A 22,598-nucleotide genomic window follows, 5' to 3' on the forward strand; every position below is an offset into this window, starting at 1 on the left:
TTCATTATTGAAAAAAAGGGTGTCGGGGGGGCATATTCTTGGGGATTCTCCAGTCTCAGGCCAGTAAGTCTGGTCTTTTTTTGTGAGTTAGAATTTTGTTCTATGTTTTTCTCCAGCTCTGTCCAGTACCCTCTATTGTGATTGCTGTCTGAGCAGTCAGTGGTGGTAGCTGGGCACCATCTAGTTGTACTGAACTCAGTCTGGTGGAGATGTGGTCCATTAGTCCTTTGGACTAATCTTTCCGTTTTATCTTTAGATTTCTTCATTCTTCCTTGCTCCCGAAGGGGTGGGATCAGTGGAGTATCTCAGATGGCTGCTCGCAGGCTTTTAAGTCTCCAGATGCTATTCACCAAAGTAGAATGTAGAATATTTTCTTTATAAACTACGTTAGGCCAGTTGAGCTAGATGTTCCCCAAGACCATGGTCCCCACAGCCCTCGGCCTAGCAATTCAGTCCCTCAGGGAGTTTGGATGAATCTATGGAGCTTCCATGACCTTGCCTTGAACTAGTCGTGCTGGTTTCCCCAGTACTGTGTACTTTACCCTTCACCAAAGTTACCACTTATCTATTGTCTATTTAGTGTTTTTCCATCCCCAGGCCTCCCCTCCCTCATAACCATCAAAGATTGTTTCTTTTTGTGTGTAAACCTTTTCATGAGTTTTTATAGTAGTGGTCTCATAAAATATTTGTCCTTTTGTGGTTGACTTATTTCACTCAGCATAATGTCCTCCAGATTCATCCGTGTTGTGAGATGTTTTGCAGATTCATCATTGTTCTTTATCGTTGTGTAGTACTCCAATGTGTGTATGTACCACAGTTTATCCATTCATCTGTTGATGGGCATCTAGATTGTTTCCATCTTTTTGCTATTGTGAACAATGCTGCAGTGAACATGGGTGTGCATATATCTATTCATGTGATGGTTCTTATTTCTCTGGGGTATATTCTTAGGAGTGCGACTGCTGGAGCATATGGAATTTCTATTGCTAATTTTTTAAGGGAGCGCCATATCATTTTCCAAAATGGTTGTATCATTTTGCATTCCCACTGGCAGTGCATAAGAGCTCTGATCTTCCTGCAGCCTCTCCAACATTTGTTATTATGTTGTTTTTTTTAATTTGTACCAGTAATGCTGGGGTTGAGATCGTATCTCATTGTGGTTTTGATTTGCATTTCACTAATGCCTAGCGTCTTAGTCATCTAGTGCTGCTATAAGAAATACCACAAATGGATGGCTTTAACAAAGAGAAATTTATTCTCTCACAGTCTAGTAGGCTAGAAGTCCAAATTTTGTGTATCTGCTCTAGGGGAGTCTTTCTCTCTCTGTCAGCTCTGGAGGAAGGTCCTTGTCATCAGTCTTCCTCTGGTCAAGGAGATTGGCTTAAGACACTATCTAATCTTATAAATCTCATCAATATAACAGCCATTAATCTATCTTATTAACATCATGGTGATAGGATTTATAACACTTAGGGAAATTATATCAGAAGACAAAATGGCAGACAGTCATGCAATAGTGGGGATCATGACCTAACCAAGTTGACACGTATTTTTGGGGGACACAATTCAATCCATAACAGCTAGTGATCTCAAACATTTCCTCATGTGTGTGTTGGCCACTTTAATGTCTTCTTCGGTGAAGTGGATGTTCATTTCCTTTGCTATTTTTTAATTGGATTATTTGTCTTTTTGTTGTAGAGGAGTTGAATTTTCCTGTAGATTTTAGAGATTAGGCCTTATAGAATTTGTAATAGCCAATTTTTTTTTTTTTTTCCCAGTCTGTAGGTTCTGTTTTTACCCTTTTGGTGAAGTCTTTTGATGAATAGCTGTTTTTGGTCAAGTTACTTATTCTCTTTGATCCTCAATTTATTTGTCCATAAACTAGGTACAAAAGAATACTTGCGTCATAAATGTTGTGAAGATTAAATTACGTAAAGTACCTAGCAATATCTAGCACATAATAGGTGCTCAATAAATTAGGGTTTCCCAGCCTTACTGGTGATAAGGATCACCTGGGGCATATGGTAGCCATACAGATTCCTGGGCTCCTCCTCTGGATGAAGGAAAAGAATCTACATTTTGATGAGCCCTTCAAATGACTCGTATCATTAGACAAATTTGAAGAACACTGCAAAAATGTTAATTCTCCTTCTCCCTATCCTTTTAAAATGTTTTCTTTTTTCCCCTAAGTTTTTATTTTAGAAAATCTCAAATCTCACAATAGTTGCGGGGGCGGGGGGAGGAATAGAAGTATAATGAACACCATATATTATTGTGGGGTAAAGAATTTAACTTTACCCAAAGAACTTGGTCCTTGTCCTTAGAGAGAATTCCTCTAAAACCTTGGAATTTTCCCAGCGACTGAGGTGTCTTTGATGAGGCCTCCGTACCTGAGGGTTTATGCTAATGAGGTGTCTCTTGGGTGGGGGCTGACCAGGCCAGAAAGACCCACCTAGTGAGAGTGGCCAAGCTAAGGGGTGGAGAGCTGATTTAATCAATCATGCCTACATAATGAGGCCCAATTAAGGCTCTGGGCATGGACGCTCAAGGGGCTTCCTGGCTGGAGAAGACATCCATGATACACGTGGGAGAGTAGCACATCCCTTCTCGGGTCATGGAAGCTCCAAGTTGGGATCCCTCCCAGGCCTCGCCCTATGTGTCGCTTCGTTTGTGTCCTTTTTGCCATAGTAAAACTGTAATCGAAAGTATAGCACTTTCTGTGAACTGTTCTTGTGAATTATGGAACCTGAGGGAGTAGTTGGAGCCAGCAGGTGACTCCCCACCTGGAGGCTGACATCTGAGGTCTTGGGCCTACTTGGCAGTCTAGAGGACCCAGCCCTTTAACCTGTGAGCTCTGACCTAGCCCTGGGTGGTCAGGGTCCAAGGAAGACATGCTGCATGTGGAGCTCGTGTCACAACAAAGGGGAACAGAACCGATAATAGGTTGTATTGACTTGATCCATGCAACACTTCAATTTTGTTGTTATTATTGTTGGGTGTTGTTGGGTCAATTTTGACTCATAGCAACGCTATGTGACAGAGAAGTATCCCGTAGGGTTTTCTGGGCTGTAATCTTTATGGGAGCAGATTACCAGGTCTTTCTCCTTTGGAGCTATTGGCTGGGTTCGAACCACCAAATTTTCAGGTAGCAGCGGAACGCTTAACCCTTGTGCCACCAGGGCTCCATCACTAATATTCAACAAAATGCTAACCCATTGTTAGCATTTAGCCTCATTTGCATGCTCTCTCTCTCTCTTTCTCTCTACGCACAACGCACGCACACTCTATTTCCCTGGCCTATGTGAAAGTCAGTGCAGACATCATGGCCCTTTAGCCTTTGGTACTACTGTAGCAGACACATTTTTTGCTTGAACACAATGCCATCATCTCACCCAATGTTTTACATGGATTCAATTATGTCATCTTAAATACTCAGCCCAAATTTGAATGTTCACTTTCCCCAAATGCTCCTGATAGCACTCTTTTGAGGGTCTCACTGTCCCCTAAAGTATCCTTTCCCAGCGTTAATCCTCTCTGGTTACTGGGAATGTCTTATTTTGAACCAATTCTGCCTCTGCCACTTCCCTGTGTTGTTCTGATTGAGTCATCCAGGCTTTTGTCTGCCCTGACAGTCCTTGAAATATTTGAAGATAGGTGGAGACGGTCTTCCCACCTACCCTGGCCACCACTGCCTGGGCCGTCTCCTGGTGATCAGTAAGTCTGTATGATGTGTGGTTCCTAGACCTAGAGACTGAGGGGTCCACCTTGGGTCTAACCCCTGGAACAGCAAGCCTTTGGCCTCGGGGGCTGTATCTCCCCAATGGCAGCCAACGTAGTATAGATCATCCTGAGCTTGAATAAACTACAAAGCATGGGAATTTTTTCATCAATGATTAAGTCACCCTATCTAGTCCTTGTGTGATTTATGGCCAGGACTTAAATCACTTTTTCCCACCTGCTTTTCAGCATGTCGACATAGCTATGATCTACTTTCATTCAGGATATTAGTTGTTCTTCCCAGTTCAACATCATCTGAAAATTTGAGGTGGAGAAATAAACAGAACTAATATACACTGGAAGAAGCCCTGGTAGCACAATGGTTAATTAAGTGCTTGGCTACTAACCAAAAGGTTGGTGGTTTGAACACACCCAGTGGCTCTGCGGGAGGAAACTCCTGGCAATCTGCTTCCATGAAGATTATAGCCTAGAAAATTCCATGGGGAGGTTCTACAGTATCACATGAGGTCTCCATGAGTTGGAATCGACTCAATGGCACCCAACAACAACAATAAGTGCTGGGGACACGTAACACTCCAGGCCCACTGCTAGGTCCTGGGGAGGTAGAAATGGAAATGGGAGGCAGATACAGCACTAGCTGGAGGGACTAAACCTCTCTGAGTCTCAATGTCCTTTACAGAAGGAGCTAAAAGTCCAACTTCAATGGGTTGTGGTGAAGAGAAGGGTAGTGTAAGAGTGCTAAGCATGGTACCTGGCCAACAGTAGACCCCTGACATGGATATTAAAGAATAAATGGAAGTTCTCTAGGTAGAGAAAAGGGATGGGAAGGGTGGGAGGCAGAATTTTGGGGTATAACAAGAAGTTTCTGAGTTGCTGATGGAAGGCTGGAGAGGACAGAGTCAAGGACAGGGATTGCAGGCATGCCACTGAAGTCTTCTATTTAAGGATGACTTTCTTTCCTTTTCAAAATATTTTCATTGTTGCAAAAATATGAAAAACACATCATTTGTCAATAAGATGATTTTTGATTGGCATAATGACCTATGCTTTATTTCACTTTATTACGCACCAAGATAACTGAAAGATTTTGTCAAACACTTTGCTGAAATTGAGAGCCAGCTGACGTCTGCTGGTGGCGATTTGGAAGAAGTTTTATCCAAGTTGAGACATGGAGCAGCATGGAACTGGCACAATGGATCCCCATCTTGTTCACACACTAGTGTCGCCTAGGGGAGGTTTTGAGAAATACCAGTTAAATTGCAGTCCTGGGTGGTGCCCGTGCCCTGCATTTTATTTCAAGCTTCTCAGGTGGTTCTAACATACAGCCAAGGTTAAGGGCCAGTGTAAACTAGTAGGCTAAAGTTCTTTTTATGCACATTTCCTGCTCTTTAATTGGCCCAGCCAACTATAGAGCATCTAAAGCATGAAGTCGGACAACCAACTGACTCCTAAAGGGACTTGATTCTTCTTTTTAGAGGGGGTTAATGAAAGGAGAAGCCCTGGTAGTACAACAGTTAAGCCCTCAGCTGTTAACCAAAAGGTTGGCAGTTAGAACCCACCTAGCAGCTCTGTGGGAGAAAGACCTGGCCATCTGTTCCCATTAAGATTGTTGTTGTTGGGTGCCATAGAGTAGGTTCTGACTCATAGCCACCTTATAGGACAGAGTAGAACTGCCCCATAGGGTTTCCAAGGACAGGCTGATGGATTTGAACTGCCGACCTATTGATTAGCAGCTGAACTCTTAACCACTACGCCACCAGGGCTCCTCCCATAAAGATTACTGCTTAGGAAACCCTATGGGGCAGTTCTACTCTGTTCCATATTGTCACTAGGAGTCGGAATCGACTTGAAAGTACCCAACAACAATGAAAGAAGTCTCTGGATGGTGCAAACAGTTAAGGTGCTCAGCTGCCAGCTGAAAGGCTGGAGGTTCGAGTCCATCCAGAGGCACCTCAGAAGAAAGCCCTAGGGATATGCTTCTGAAAAATCAGCCACTGAAGACCCCGTGGTGCACAGATTCACTCTGACACACACAGGGTTGCCATGAGTCAGAGTCAACTTAACGGCAACGGATATTTTTACTTGAGGTAATTATGGATAGAGAAAGCACACACACGTAAACAATGCTGATCTTTTAACCAGTTTATTGTATTTTTACAATAAAAATAAATTAGTCATACACAAAAATAGTTATCATTTTTGCTGAAGAGAAAACAGACTGCATTTACTCATACAACTCACGTCCTACCTGCCAACTCCTCAAACAATAATTTCACACTCCAGCAAGGGTGATGTGGAGTGGATGGGGTACTTAGAAGTCTCCTTGCTCTTGGCCATGCGGGTCATAGGATAACCTAGAGACCCTGGCTGCTGTAGTGCCCGGTGGGACCCCAGCAGTAAGAGCTGGCACGTCCTGTCAGCCTCTCCCTTACCCATCACCAGACCTTGCCTTCCAGAGTGCTCACCACACCTCCCGCACAACTTTCTGCTGGTGATTCTAACAAAGGAAGTAAGACAAAGGGATAAAAAAAGGCCTTCCTATTTCTTTCTCCAGGGGCCCTGGCGGCGCAGTGGTTAAGCGTTTGGCTGCTAACCGAAAGGCTGGTGGTTCAAACCCACCCAGCGGCTGTTTGGGAGAAAGACCTGGTGATCTGTTTCTGTAAAGATTACAGCCTAGGAAACCCTATGGGGCCATTCTACTTGTCATCCAGGGTCTCTATGAGTCAGAATTGACTCAACAGCACATGACATTTCCTTCTCCAAATGTCTGGTGATGAGAGTGCAGACTACATGAGCAAATATGCTATTAAGATGGAAAGGTGGCCATCCAGACAGAGCTGGTCCAGGCACAAACGGTAGGGGTGAAAGCCCCTGAACAAGTCGAAAAACAGAGTCATTTATATTTGTTTTCTCTTAAAACCACTCCAGGAGTATCGGTATACTAAACAACTGCAGCTATGGATTTAGAATAAGACATAATTGTGTAGCAACATTTCAGGAAGCTGGGTTAGTGTGATCAAATGATTTTACACAAATGTGGATCATGTATGTAAATAAATACCTATTAGTTTCCTTTACAATGAACATTTTCTAAACAATACAACTATTTTGGTGTAGTGACTCTTTCTGCAGATAGAGTTCAGAATACATATTTCCTATAAACATCTTGTATTTACAAAGAACAAAATAATAAGTTATAACAAAGTATATCCTTCTGTCGAACTGAATGGCGGGGAGCTGGGTACTAAACCCAGTGGAAATTCCTTTATGTCAGAGGATGGCCTTCCTCTCACTGAGGCAAAGGGCTCCTGGTCTGGAAGATGCTGGGAAGGTTGGCCAGAAGTTTCCACCCTCTCATGGTCCCTTTCCCTGAGCAGGATGGAAGTTGCCCACTACTACCCACAACATGAATGAATGGAACCAGGAACGTAGGATGTTTTCCGTCCAGTGAGGGTGCAGAAAAGCACAGTGAATTGAGAAAGAGAGAAACCACGGTGTTTTAAGAGGCCCTGGAGGGGTCCTAGGGTCGTGCAAGCTGTTAATGCACTTGGCTGCTGCTGTGGATTGAACTGCGTCCCCCAAAAGTGTGTGTGGTGGGCCCTAACCCCTATACCTGTGGTTGTGGTCCCATTTGAGAATGGGGTTTTCCTTGTTGTGTTGATGGGGCAGTATTAGTGTGGGGTGTGTCTTAAATCAATCTCTTTTGAGGTTTAAAAGAGCAAATGAAGCAAGCAGCGAGAAAGCAGAGATGGGGAAGAGAGATGCCGTACCACATGAAGATGGCCAAGGAACGGAGGAACAGAAGCTTGAAGAGACAACGACCTTCCCCCCCAGAGCCCACAGAGAGAGAGAGCTGCCACCCTGAATTCGGACTTCTAACCTCCTAAACCATGAGAAAATAAATTTCTGTTTGTTAAAGCCACTCATTTGAGGTATTTCTGTTATAGCGGCACTAGACGACTAAGACAACTGCTAACTGAAAGGTTAAAGTTTGAGTCCACCCAGAGGCACCGTGGAAGACAGGCCTGGTGATGTGTACAAAAATCAGCCACTGCAAAGCCTATGGAGCATAGTTCTACTGTGACACACAGAGTGTCGCCAGGATTCGGAATTGATTTGCTGGCAACTGGTTGGCCTGGTGAAGACTCTGCCCCACCAAGGCATGACCCTGGCAGGCAGCTGGCCACCCTGATATTTGATTCCTTATCTACAAAGCAGGACCAGATGGGGCTGCTCTGATGTACTTCTAGGGACTGAGGCACGAGGCACGTTCAGCTCAGGGAATGAGGCCATAATGGGCTCAAATGGCTGGCATGGTGGCAGAAGTTAGAAAGAAGTATGTGGGCTGTGACTAGATGATAGCGTAAACCTGTTTCACTCACAGAATCGCCAAAGCCCTGACTTGAAAAAGACCTTAAAAATCATGTTGCCCTGATCAGGTGTTTGAATCCATCTCCAGTACCCCTGACCAATGCCTACTCAGCCTCTGCTGACCCCTCCAGTGACGGGTCAGTCACCACCTACCACACAGCCTTCTACCTTCAGAAGCCCTACCTTGCAGACAGAGCTGAAACTTGCCTCCCTAGAGCGCATCTACTGGTCCTGTGAGCAGTCATAGTGCCCGAGTCTCCTCTTATCTGGGCTAAACATCCCATGAAGTCCTTTCAACAGTTTCTAACAGTCTGCATCTCTCATTATGGAGCCCTGGTGATGCAATGGTTAAGCGCTCGCTCAGCAGTTAACTGAAAGTTTAGTGGTTCAAACCCCTCATCAGGACTAGGCATTCTCGTCTGAATGTTCTACTTTGTCAATATTCCCTTAGAGGGTGGTTCCCGCAATCCCAAACACAACGTGGTACCACCCTCACCATTTTTTTCCTCCTTATGTAGTCGAAATGTCTTGTGGTTTTTGGTTTGTTTTTTTGGTGTTTCATTCACTTTCTTGACTCATACTGAACTTGGTGTTGTTGTTGTTAGGTGCTGTTAGGACATAGTGACCCTGTGTGACCGAGCAGAACTGCCCCATAGGGGTTTCTAGGCTGTAATCTCTACGGGAGTGGATCGCCAGGTCTTATTCCCACGGAGCTGCTCGGTGAGTTCGAACCACCAAACTTTCTATTAGCAGCTGAGTGCTTAACTGTGCCACCAGGGCTCCTTCATACTGAACTTAGTCAATTGTACCTCCTACATTTCCCCTGCCTTGTACTTTTGTGTGTGTGTGTGTATATACATATATAAATCCAAAGGTAGGACTTTATGTTGCTTCCTGGTGAATTTCTAAGATTTTCTAAGTTTGTTTTCTTCTCCCAGGTCTTTTGGAATGCAGAACCTCTTACCTAAGCCATTAGCTGTCTGGCATCTATTTTCAAATCTAAGCCATCTTAAAATGTTGTAAATAGCAGGAATCAAATTTTGGCCTGCCCTTGCTAGGCTGATACAGATTCCTTCAGTTTTGATTCTTCAGCCTGTTTTATGGAAAGCCATGTTTCTTTTTGCCACTTATATTTTCTTCCACACCAGAAAATCTGTATTCAAACTCTAAAATGGATGTATCTTAAAAAAGACACTGGCTTAGAAAGGCATTAGTAATGTCTAGATTTCTCTCTGCCACACAACTTGATGAAAATAAACTAAGCTAGTGTTTCCCATTTTTCCATCCCTGTGTTAAGACCACTCTTTTTAAAGGATTCTAAAGGCATCCCAGGAGTCCCTGGGTGGCACACATAGTTAAGTGCTTGGCTACTAACTGAAAGGTTGGTAGTTCAAATCCACGCGGAGGCACCTTGGAAGAAAGGTCTGGTGATTTGCTTCTGAAAGATCACAGCCATTAAAATACCTGTGGAGCACAGTTCTACTCTGAAACACAGGGGGTTGCCCTGCGTTGGAATTGACTTGGTGGCCACTGGTTTTGGTTTAAAGGTGTATCTAGGTGGTGCAAATGATAAACATGCTTGGCTGCTAACTGAAGAGTTGGAGGTTGAAATCTACCCAGAGGCACCTCAGAAGAAAGGCCTGGAAACCTACTTCTGAAAAATCAGCCACTGCAAACCCTATTCTGACACACAGAGGGTTGCCATGAGTCAGAGCTGACTTGATGGCAACTGGTTTAAAGCCATGAATGCTAAGCACTTTGAGAATTAGGAAAATGATACGTATTCAAGAAAATGAATTAAAAATAAAACCCAAACAACCCTGGGCCACAGCAGTGAGGCAAGGGAACAGAGTGGGCAATTCTGAAAGCACCTGTCTTACTGGGGCTCCCCGAGGGGGGCGACCAGGCCCTGCCCATCTTGGTTTCCCCACAGGCTTGCACGTAGCCAGCACTGAGAATGCCGTTATTGAACTGCACTGACTCCCCTAGTGGCCCAGTTCATTATACGTAGTCTTTAGTGTCGTATTTCTTATACTCTTCCTTTCCATGGGGTGAAACCCAAGTTGACTCGAGGGTAGGAAGGACTGACTATATTAAATGGCCTTTCCCTAAGCTGCAAGGGGCATAATTTCATTTTCCGATCAATGAAAGTAAAAAAAGCAAACTATTTTGGTTTGGAGCTTCGATGATTTTTGTGAGAAAAACATATAAGAGCTTTAATTCATCTAATTTTAAAATCAAGAGCAAGGAATGAGACAATCTAGTATAAAGAGGGGACCCCCCCCGGTATTACAATGTAAACTTCAATTCCATGTTATGGACAGCTAAGGGAACACGGATGGGACTCTGAAGGAGATGGTGGATAACTGAGATGAGGGCGATGATTTAATGGGGCTCTAAAAAAAAAAAAAATTTTTTTTTTTTTTAAGAAGGGTGTGGCGCAGTGGTTAAGAGCTTGGCTGCTAACCAAAAGTCCAGCAGTTCAAATCCACCAGCTGCTCCTTGGAAACCCTATGGGGCAGTTCTACTCTGTCCTATAAGGTTGTTATGAATTGAAATTGACTCAACGGCCCCTAACAACAATAAGCAAGGGAGAAAGGGACATATCTGGAGGAAGAGAGTCACAGAGGTGAGCTTTTCTTAGACTCCCTCCCAGGAAAGTCAACACTGGAAATACCACAGGACCTTGCTGTGTGTGTTGTCCTAAGGAGAAAGGCATTTGGATGCTAAAATAAATTAGGAAATTATTAGAAACTGGATTTCTAAAACAAATAAGTGATAAAACTTCTCTTATAGTAATTTATAACCTTTCCAGAGACTAATGAACTCCAAGAACAGCTTAACTGTTTGTAGGAAGAAAAGCAAAGACCCCTAGGCCAGGTACTTCTCTCCCCACCCCTCACTCCCTGAGACAAGGGATTGATCTACAATTGGCAAGGTGGCCATGCTCATGGGGAAGACCACTGTCCTTTTAAAGAAATGTTGGGTAGGTTTTGGGAGCCACAGGACACTTTTAGAGGGAGAAGAGACAGACCAGCCGTGAGAATTCCTAAGCTGGAGGGACCCAGGATATTCACCCTCACTTGTAAGTGAATTCCTTTAAGGACGGAGAACTGGCTCTTGAATGGTGGCCTATGCCTCTGTTGGGTGTCTTTGATAGCTTGAACGCTTTCCTTTGACTTAAGCTAAAATGGCCTTTCTGCTACTTCCACCCATTGATCCTGCCCTGCCCTCCGGCATGCAAAGAAATTTCTTCCAGGTAATCGTTCAAATGGTTGGCTTGTTCAACAAGTTTTGAGAGCAGATGCATAAAAGAAAAACTCCCCTGTGACAAACAGCAAGCGCAAGCAGTTGAGGAGAGAGTGGGCAGTGGACTTGACTTCTTGGGTCTCTTGCTGCCTGGTCTGCATGGGAACTTGGGCCTCTGCCAGCTGTTTATCTTCCCGGGGTTACAGGAGAGGTGGGAGTGACGGAGGTGCTTGTGGGGAATGGTGGCTGGGGCTCTCCAGGAAGAGAAGCCGGAAGGATACCCACAGGAAGGCCAAACAGAACTTCCAAAGGCCCAAGATGGGCGGGAACCTAACTCAGTGTGCCGACCCGGCCCGTGGCACTGCTTCCAAAACCTGCAACTGTTCATCAGATTACATTAGCAGGTTTTCAGGCTAAGGAGCTCACGGGAGAGAATCAGTTGCTAGGAATCTAGGCAGTGGTGGTTCGGTGGTAGAATTCCTGCCTTCCACGCAAGAGACCCAGGTTTGATTCCTGGTCAACGAACCTCACGTGAAGCCATCACCTGTCTGTCCGTTGAGGCTTGTGTGTGCTGCTATGATGCCAAACAGGTTTCAGTGGAGCTTCCAGACTCGACAGACTAGGAAGAAAGCCTGGTGATCTACTTCTGAAAATCAACCCATAAAAACCCTGTGGGGCACAATGGTCTGATCTGCAACTGATTATGGGGACAGCACAGGACAGGGCAGTGTTTCATTCCATTGTGCCTAGGGTGGCCATGAGTTGGGGGCTCACTCAGTGACAATTAAGAACAACAAGGCTTACTTTTAAAGTGGAAAAATGCCCAGGACCATGGTGCTAAATAATAAATTTTCTATATATGTGCAATTTGTTTAGCCCGATATTTTTCTTAATGCATGAAAGAATATACATACGTTGGTTGTTGTTAGGTTCCATCAAGTCACTTCTGACTCATAGCGACCTCATGCATCACAGAACAAAACCATGCCCGGTCCTGCACCATCCTCACTATTGTTGCTATGTTTGAGCTCATTGTTGCAGCACCAGTGTCCATCCATCTCACTGAGAGTCTTCCTCTTCTTCACTGACCCTCTACTTTACCAAGCATGATGTCCTTCTCCAGGGACGGTTCCTCCTGATAACATGAGACAAGTCTCACCATCCTCTCTTCTAAGGAGCATTCTGGCTGTACTTCTTCCAAGACAGATTTGTTCATTCTTCTGGCAGTTCATGGTATGTTCGATATTCTTTGCCAACACCATATTCAAATGCATCAATTCTTCGGTCTTCCTTATTCATTGTCCAGCTTTCACATGCATATGAGGCGAATGAAAATACCATGGCTAGGGTCTGGCACACTTTAGTTCTTAGACACCTTTGCTTTTCAACACTTTAAAGAGGTCTTTTGCAGTAGATATGCCCAGTGCAATGCGTTGTTTGATTTCTTGACTGCTACTTCCATGGGCACTGATAGAGGATCCAAGTAAAATGAAATCCTTGACAACTTTGATATTTTCTTCATTTATCATGATGTTGCTTATTAGTCCAGTTGTGAGGATTTTTGTTTTACGTTTAGGCGTAATCCATACTGAAGGCTGTCTTTATTATTCATCAGTAAGTGCTTCAAGTCCTAATATATATACATATATATAAATATATGTGTATACATACATATATTTTTTTCTTTTGTCCTTTTGATTTTTTAGATGATTCACCTTTCAATAAGTACCAGGTCTCTTCTCCCTCCTTCTGTCCTGAGACTTCTGGAATGGTATAGTTGGGTGAAGTGAATCAGGGAAGGCTGTGGCCATGACGGGTGCTCCCAGCTCCTTCTCTTAGGTGGCTGCAATAGTGTAGCTCAAGTCTGGGATGGAGCACATGGGCTGTGAGTCATGAGGGAAAGAAGGGATGCAAACCAAGGAAAGAGACCCACAAATCAAATTAGGAAGACCAAAGGGAGACTCTTCCTAATATAAAGGTTTTGCTGGGAGGATGGGTTAGGCTCCCCACTGGGTGATGCCTGGGAGAGGTGGCTGGAAGAAGAGGGGAGAGCCTGAGTGCAGAACTTTGTGACCTGGAAATCTGCTCTGGGATGCAATGGCTCCTTGGCCGGAGGGACCCTTCTGTACATACAATTCCATGGGAGGAAAATATCACTTGGGAATGGAGTCAGAATTCCAGGCAATCACCTTGTTACCCTAATAGCTTTCTTGACTCATGGGACAATTCCGTTTAGGATGAGTTTAACAAAATCTGCAGAGGGTCCTGTAACTCAGCTCTGTAACTTTGTGAGGGAGAGAAAAAGAGAAACAGACAGCAGGGGTGCTGTGGATAGAGACCCGACCACTGGCCGGAGGACAGAATCAAAGGCCTGGGCTTTGCTGGTGGGGTGGGAAACTTCTCACCTCTTCCTCGAAGCCTCTGGGCCCAGCTGACCAAGCTTCTGGGCAGGCCCCTACCGGTTGTTGGCGGAGGTGTCTGGAGGTGAGGGCAGTTCTCTGGGTCTCGTGGTCAGACGATGCGGATAGGAACTCAGTTCTGCCACTGAATATACCTAGCAGGTGGATGCACCTGGCACGTGAATATACCTCTCGGATCAGTTACCTAAGATGAGCCTCAGTTTCCTTGTCAGCAAAATGGGAGTCATCATTCATCCTCTGCCTCCCACTCTGGGCCTTCGTGAGCTGCTAATGAGCTAATGTCTGTGAACATACTTTCGAACAATAAAGAGGAAGCCCTGGAGGTGTAGTGGTTAAGTGCTATGGCTGCTGACCAAGAGGTCGGCAGTTCAAATCCACCAGGCACTCCCTGGAAACCCTATGGGGCAGTTCTACTCTGTCCTATAGAGTCACTATGAGTCAGAATTGACTTGATGGCAATGGGTTTTTTTTTTTTTTTTTTTGGTTTTTGAACAATAAAGCACTATATTAATGTGAGATGTTTGTGTCATAAGGCATCATAAGGCAGGAAAACAGTCTAATGTCTTTGAGAAATGAAATAGGCACAGCTGGGCTGAGGTATCAGAGGGCTGCGGGCACCTCGGCAAGGCTTAGTGGGGCTCTGGCATGGGGTGCTGCCTCTGCTGACCCTCCAAGGGGCGCTAATTTTGGGAAGGCCAGCAGCACCGTGGCAGAGGCAGTGCCTTGTCGGACTCAAAGTGCCCGGATGGAGGTGTGGCTGGGAGCTACACGCACTTCGCACTGCTTGGTTTTCCAGAGCACCTTTAGCAGGTGCCAGGTCCCCGGGAGAAGATCATTGGTACATGGTGCTGCTTACAGGACCAGCCCTGGCTCTTGAGCATCCTGTGTACAAAGCTCCTATGAGTCACGGGTTACACTTTACTGAAGGTGGGGGTGGTGACCAGTTACGCTGGGGTGCCCCCAGGCCAGGCAGTGCCTGGTGGAGCAGCGACCAGCCAGTCATACCGCTTATAGCCCCGGGAAAGGCAGGTGGCGCTGCCCTGCTGGTCGTGGTGCAGGGGGTGTTATCTGCTCCCCAGGTACCCTGGGCGCCTGTTGGCCACGCGAGTGCACGAGGCGCAGCAGGCGGTCTTGTAGTAGTTGTAGACGCAGAGTCGGGCTTGGACCACCACGTTGCAGTTGTAGTACTTGTCCTTGCAGTTTTCATCTGTAGCAGGAGAGAACAAAAAACACTCCCTGAGCACAAGAGGCGGCCTGAATGATGGAAAGAGAATGGTTTTTAACCCTGGCTCTGATGTGTTTTGGGTGATGCGAACGGTTAATGCTCTCGGCTGATAACTGAAAGGTTAGTGCCTCAAATCCACCCAGAGGTGCCTCGGAAGAAGGGCCTTGTGATCCATTTCTAAAAAATCACCCACTGAAATCGCTACAGCGTGTTCTACTCTGACACACGTGGGGTTGCCATGAATCAAAGACAACTCCAGGGCAACTGTTTTTTCCCCTGCTTTATTGCCTATGTTTGGTTTTTATTTTTATGTTTATTACCTATGTGAGGTGTGAGTATGTGCTTGTCGTTGTTTGTTGCCGTCGAGTCAATTCCGACTCATGGCAACCCCATGTGTCACTGAGTAGAACTGCTCCACAGTGTTTCCTTGGCTGCGATGTTTACGGAAGCAGATCACCAGGCCTCTCTTTGGTGGCACTGCCGGACGGGCTTGAACTGCTAACCTTCAGTTTAGCAGTCAGGCACAAACCATTTGCCCCACCTAGAGACCTTGACCTTGAGTATGTGCTAAGAGCTTATGTTTAATTCTCTTTCAAAAATTATAATGGGATTAGGTATAGAGAAAAATTCACTGAAGACCTGGGTCCTCACTGCCCAATTTAAGAAATGAAACATCCCCAATATGATATAGTTAGTTCTCAGAGTCACTCCATGGTCTTCTCCCTTTTCTCCTCACCTCTCCGGAGGTAACTGAGTGCTGAATTTCGTGTTTATGACCCCAGATATTTCTTTATACTTGAACTGTATGTGATGGTACCCCCAAGCACTAGATGCTATTTAAACTTAAAAAAAAAAAAAAAAAGAGAGAGATGCTGTATATATTCCTTTGCAACTTGCTCAACAATGAATTTGGGTGATTCACTCTTGCTTAACAGGTGCTCTAGATGACTCAGTTTCATTACCGAATCGTATCCCGTTGTAAATGGTATTCCACAATTTATTCATTTTCCATTTATGACATTTTAAATTTTTTTCCAATTTTTTTGCTATTACAAACAATACTCTTTTATTGTTGTAAAAATAAACACAGATAACATGACATTTGCCAATTCAACATTTTTCATATGTATGATTCGGTGACACCAAGTACATCAATCAGGTTGTGCAACCGTCACCAATATCCGCTGCCAGATTTTCCATCGCCATAAACAGAAATTCAATGCTGCCGAAACAGTAACTCCCTCTCACTCTCCCTCCCACCCCCGGCAACTACTATTAAACTCTGACCTCTATTCATTTGCCTATTCTAGGTAAACAATGCTCTTTTTAAACAATTTTGTGCACATCCTCCTCTGCAGCTACCTGGGTCATGAGGTAGATACACCTGTAATAGAGATGATCAGCTCGCTCTCCAAAGCATTTGGAACAATTTACTTTTCTGTCAGTCTTAAAGAATTCCTCTAGCACCACATGTTTTACTTTTTGCTAAGCCAATGGATGTGAAATTACCTCCAGGCGAGGTTGGGCATAGTATCGTCATATGCATATTTACCATTCCAGTTCCCTTTTCTGTAAATTGCTTTTCCTATCTTTGGTCTATTATCTAAACTTGTTAACTTTTTTTTTTTTAATGATTCATGGAAATTCTTTATATATAATGGCTCCTCATCCTCTGCTTGTTAAATGTATTGTAAATATCTTCTTCCAGTCTGTGGTTTTTCTTTGCACTTTATGATGCCATTTGATGAACACAGGTTTTTAATTTTAGTGTAATTGACCTTCTAATTTTCCCTTCATGGTTTGGACATTTTGTTTCTCACTGAAGAAACGCGTACCTACTCTGAAGTAAAAAATATATTTCACCATATGCTCTTGCAAAAGTTTTAAAATTTGCTCTTGATCATTTATGTTCCTAACCCACTTGGAATTGATGAGTCTCGTATTGTGGTGAAAGGTAGGAATTTTATTTTATTGTTTGCTTGGTTTATTCCTATACGGGTAAACAATTGTCTCATCACCATTTATCAAATGGCCCATCTCTTCCCCCATTCATGATGCTATCTCCATCATGTATCAAGCGTCCTTTAAATTCTTGGGTTTATTTCCAGGCTCTCTAGTCTATTCTATTGGTTTATTTCTTTATCGCTGTGCAAATAAGTCTTGATAGGTGGTAGGAAAACGTTTTTCATCATCAAAACTGACTTGGCTATTCTCGGTTCTTTGCTATTGTTTTTCGTATATAAGCTTTAGACATCGTTTTTCAGATTGTCTATGGAAAATTCTGTCCAGCTTTTGATTAACATTACTTGAATTTATAGATTAATTTGGGAAAAAAATTGACAGTATACTGCTCAGCTTCTTGCTCTTTTATACCTAATGCATTATATCACACAGATCTACCACATTCTCTTTGAGGGTGTCCTACGTACTGAAACATAATTTAATCAACCATTTCCTTCTATTGATAGATATGTAATTGCTTCCAATTTTTATGAGTTATAAAAAATTCAACAATTTATTCATCTATTAATTCTCTAGTTTATTGACATCTATTCTTTTGTGCATATGTTAGCTGTACTCTTTTAAGAGAATATCTTTTGTATAAATTCCTAGAAGTGGAATGACTGAGTCAAAGGTAATGACCACTTTGTAGCTTGCAAGTTATTGCCAAAGCTCTCTCCAAAAAGATCACACACCACATTACGAGCAGGAGATTGACCTTTTCCCCACAACTCTGTCAGCACAGAATATTATCTAATTTTTAAAACGTTTGTTGATCTTACAGAGAAACATGGATCCCATTATTTTTAAATTTGCATTTCTGATTCCTAGCGAGGCTAAGCATGTCTTCAGCTTCTGTCACTTTTGTTCACATCCTTCATTCTTCAGAAAACTGGATCCTGTGTCTTTTTTTAAAATTAATTTGGGGAAACTGTCACAGTGATGCTGTGGGAGAAAGACCTGGCAATTTGCTTCCATAAAGGTTACAGCCAAGAAAACCCTATGGAGCAGTTGTACTCTGTCACACGGGGTTGCCATGAGTCAGAATCAACTTGATGGCGGGGGCTTAGTTTGGCCTTTGGTGTGTATATTAAAGATTTAACTCTGTCTATTTAAATAGCATTTGCTTGATTCTAAGATGTAATCAATTGTAAGGTGATTTAGTAATAGCTCTCTGGGGTAAAATAAGAGGGACACTCCTAGGACCAGTAGCTCTGACAGTATAATTCTGAGACATATCAAAGAATACCAAGGTTTTGCCTACATTTTCTATTTCGTTAATCTCTTTTTTCTTTAATTGCATTTTATATCATTGGAAGTTAAAGGCTATTTTTCTCTCTTGAAAAAAAAAAAAAAGACTCCATAAATTCAGAAGAAAAAAAAAAGACTGGTTAAAACAAATTTGCATCTCACCATATGAATAAGAAATCTTTGACAGATGTTTGCCAGCTGAGTGATAGCCCTTCAGAACACATGAACTGGTTACGCCAGCCTCTTCTAGCTTTTGAAGTTATGCAATCAAATCCAAGGACTTGGCAATTTTACTGTAATTAATTACACTGCCATGTTTGAAACAAGCAGCAACTTCATGTATACAACTTTTTTTCAATGTTGTATTATACTGTAATTTGTTAAAAAGCAATTTAAGTAACAGTTTGGAATCCAAGTTTAAATTAAGTTTCAACTATGTGTGGTGCTGGCGATGCAGATAAGTTAAGGGCGGTGACAGGTAGATGGGTATATTTGTGTTCATGAGCCAGCAATGGTAATTAGATCATTATTTAGCCCTCTGCCTCCTGGCCTGGCTTCTTCTTCTTATATTGATGGTAAGATACGTTCTAATACGGTGTGCTAAAATATTTGCTTACAATCTCCTCTCTCTCTCTTTTTTCTTCTTGACTTTGGTTAAGGTATTTTTAAATGGAGACACATTTTTAATTTGTTATGTTCTCATAGCCAGCCATAAGGCCTCTGGGTGTCTGCTTATGAAGGCTTTAGCCAACAGCAAGATATATACATATATATTTTTATATATATATGTATTTTTCTTCTAATATTTTTACTGTTTTGATTTCTGTTAGGATCTTTAATCCATTAAGCATTTATGTCTGTATATGGCATAAGGCAGGTCTTATCTCTTTTTTCCCCCTTCTTTATTGTCCCAAATGGATCTTTAGTCATTTCAATACAACAGAAGTCTCTGCCTCACTTGCTTAAAATGTGATGTTTATCATATTTGACTTTCCTAGTATACAGGAGCCTGTTTTGAACTGTGTTGTCACACTGGCACATCTGTCTCTTGTACCTGTACCTGTACCAGTACCTGTACCGACAGTTTTCTTTCTGTAGCCTTATGTTGTTGCTGCCGTTAGGTGTCGGTCGTCAAGTTGACTTCGACTCGTAGCAACTCCATGTGAGAAAGTAGAACTGCCCCATAGGGTTTTCTTGGCTGTAACCTTTATAGAAGCAGATCACCAGGTCTTTCCCCTGCGGGGCCACTGGATGGACTTGAACCGCCAACCATTTGGTTAGCAGCTCAGCATTTAACCGTTGTGCCACCAGGGACCTTCTCTAGCCTTATAAATATATGTCCAAACATATACTGAACAAGCTGCCCTCATGGTCCTTCTTTGGTCATCTTTGCAGTATTAACTCTTCCCATCCAGAAGCACGTTAGTCTCTCTATCCATTCACTTTTCCTTTTATGTTCTAGTGAAAGGTTTTCTTATTTTTAATTTCTACTTATTCATTATTCTATGAAGGTCTGGCACTGGGTCTGGGTTTTATGTGGGTCTTATACATTTCTTATTAATTTTCTTTCTCTGAAATTTGTTTTTTTTTTTTTTTTTGGTTGTTGCAACTGGGATTGGCCACATCCCTAACGTCTGTCTACTCATTGGTTATTGCTGATACATAGGAAGCTCTGGATTATCAAGTATTTACTCTGGAAATGGCACATCTCTCCTGGGATAAGAAGGATGGTAGGTCAGTATATTAAAGGCTTCCATTTGGTCCATAGAAGGAGAAATCTATGGAGTCCCTAGGTGGCATAAACAGCTAAGTGCTTGGCTCCTAGCTGAAAGGCTGGCAGTTTGAACCCACACAGAGGGCCTTGGAAGACAGGACTGGCTATCTGCTGCTAAAATGTCACAGCCTTGAAAACCCTATGGAGCACAGTTCTACTCTGTGCCCATGGGGCTGCAATGAGTTGGAATCAACTTGATGGTAACTAACCTCAACAGGAGAAATCCACTGTACAACAGCCTAATGATACATTAATACATCTCCTTTGATATCACTGTGAAGACGGGAGAGTGAATAGGTGCCTGGGAGACACTGAAGCCTTCTCATAAAGAGGCTCAGCCTCCTCTAGTCTGGAGCCAGTCCTGGTCTAGTCTGTTAGTGTATTCTAAGTGGCGGTATCTGGGTACCCAATATGGAGATGCATCTTTACCCACCTGACACCTCTTCTGTTGGTCCAGTTCCTGTGCATGGTATCTTTGGTTTTCTGACTGTCTTCATGAGGACTGGAGTCTTCCTTATGAAGAGTAGCCCACAGGAGAACGTAATATCCCAACCTCTCACCAATGCCTTCCTGGACCCTATTTCAATGGTTGCAGGCTGGGGTCTTCTGAAATGCAACATTGTTGCTCCTTGCAGGGCTCCAACCATTGTGCAGACCTTCTTGCTGCCATCTCCCCCTCTGTGGAGAGGGCTTCACCCTGAGTCACCAAGTTCCTCAGGACACTGAGCTTCAGCTATAACCCTCAGATATCTGGTAAGACTCTCCAGCACTGCTTCTCCCAATTCTTGGCTTTCTCCCCTTCCTCCCTTCTCTGCGGCTACAATTAAAAGTTGAAATTTCACTACTTGGGCCTTAAGGATGATGGACCCAAATTTCTGAATGCATGATCATTTTAATCAATTCACATTTAAGTTTGTCTTCGGTGGGTGGCTTGGGTGGTAATCCCAGCTATGATGAGTCACCTCAGGATATGAAACTTTTAACAAACACCCAAAGGACTTACTGAAGTCCATTACTGTGCATGCAAGGCCACAGAATGATCTAGAAGAGCTTGGCATTTTCATGCTAGAGAGCCTGACAGTGCTCAGGAAAGCCAAATCTTTTCTCCAAGAAAGGAATCCCTACTTACCAACTTCAGGGACACAGTCCTGAGGGTTACAAGATTCTCTCTCTTCTGGTTTCAACTGAAGGTCACAGAGATTACTTAGGGTCATGTCGTCTGAGAGACATCGCACTTCTCGGACCCGGAAGCCGCCCTGGCAGCTCTTGGAGCACTGCATGGAGAAAGAGGGAGGAAGTTAGGTCTCCTGGGAGCCCTGTGAGCTCAGCACATAGGAGAGGGGAGCTCTCAGAGAATTGCAAACATTTCCAAGAGGAGACACAATATTACAATAAACCCCCATGCACATATAACTCAGCTTAAACAACTGTCAACTCATGGCCAGTTGTGTCCCATCTATACTCGGCCTACTTTCTCTTGTATTATTTTGAAGCAAATCTGGACATGGTATTTCTTCCATATCATTTCAGCTTGTATCTGAAAAAATCAAGCCCTTAAAACACACACACACACACACACAATACCATTATTAAACCCATTGCTGTCGAGTCAATTCTGACTCATAGCGACTTACAGGACAGAGTAGAACTGCCCCCTAGAGTTTCCAAGGAGTGCCTGGTGGATTTGAACTGCCGACCCTTTGGTTAGAAGCTGTAGCACTTAACCACTACGCCACCAGGGTTTCCATACCATTATTACACCGTAAATTATCAATAATTCCTTATTTATCAAATATATGGTAGTGTTTCTATTTCTAGTTGCCTCACGAATCTCATACTTTTTTTTGTTATTGTGGCAAAATATACACAACATAAAATTTGTCATTTAACGACTTTCAAGTGTGAAATCCAGTGGCATTAACTACACTCACAATGCCGTGCAGCCATCATGATCATAGATGTTTCAATACAATTAAAAAAAAATTAGGATCCACATATGGTCTGCACATTGCAATTGGTTGATATGATTTTTAAAATTCTTTTAGTCCACAGCTTCCCCTTTGACTGTCTTTCCCCCAACCTCTTGCACTTTTTTTGTTGAAGGTACAGCCATCTGTCTTGAAGTTTCCCATAGATTTTTTTTTCTCATAGATTTTCCATAGATTTTGCTGATGGCATCCCCATGATGTGGACTGACAAGCTTCTCTGTCCTCTGTGATGTTGTTAGGTGCCATGGAGTTGGTTCTGACTCATAGCAACATTATGTATAACAGAACAAAACACTGCCCGGTCCTGTGCCATCCTCACAATAGTAGGTATGTTTCAGCCCATTGCTGTAGCCACTGTGTCAATCCATCTCATTGAGGGTCTTTCTGTTTTTCGCTGACCCTCTACTTTACCAAGCATGATGTCCTTCACCAGGGACTGGTCTTTCCTGATGACATGTCCAATGTACGTTAGAGGAAGTCTCACTATCTTCACTTCTGAGTAGTTTTTATCAGTTGGAAGTTGGACCCAGAGAGGCCTGAACAGATGCAGGTTTGATTTTTTTTTTTTTTTTGGCAACACT

General features: G+C 43.3%; 1 protein-coding gene across 1 annotated transcript in view; it reads right to left on the minus strand.

Annotated features, from left to right (window-relative positions):
- Window positions 1-14,311: 14,311 nt before the first annotated feature.
- The window catches only part of THSD4 (thrombospondin type 1 domain containing 4), a 688,190-nt gene continuing 679,903 nt past the window's right edge, over window positions 14,312-22,598 (minus strand). The window contains exons 17-18 of the mRNA XM_023552873.2: window positions 21,159-21,303; window positions 14,312-14,985 (exon numbers count right to left, since the gene is read on the minus strand). Coding sequence (XP_023408641.2) covers window positions 14,843-14,985; window positions 21,159-21,303 — 288 coding nt within the window. The 3' untranslated portion in view covers window positions 14,312-14,842. The remainder of the gene's footprint in view (window positions 14,986-21,158; window positions 21,304-22,598) is intronic.

The sequence above is a fragment of the Loxodonta africana genome, chromosome 13, assembly GCF_030014295.1.
Source record: "Loxodonta africana isolate mLoxAfr1 chromosome 13, mLoxAfr1.hap2, whole genome shotgun sequence".
Classification (NCBI taxonomy): Eukaryota; Metazoa; Chordata; class Mammalia; order Proboscidea; family Elephantidae; genus Loxodonta; species Loxodonta africana.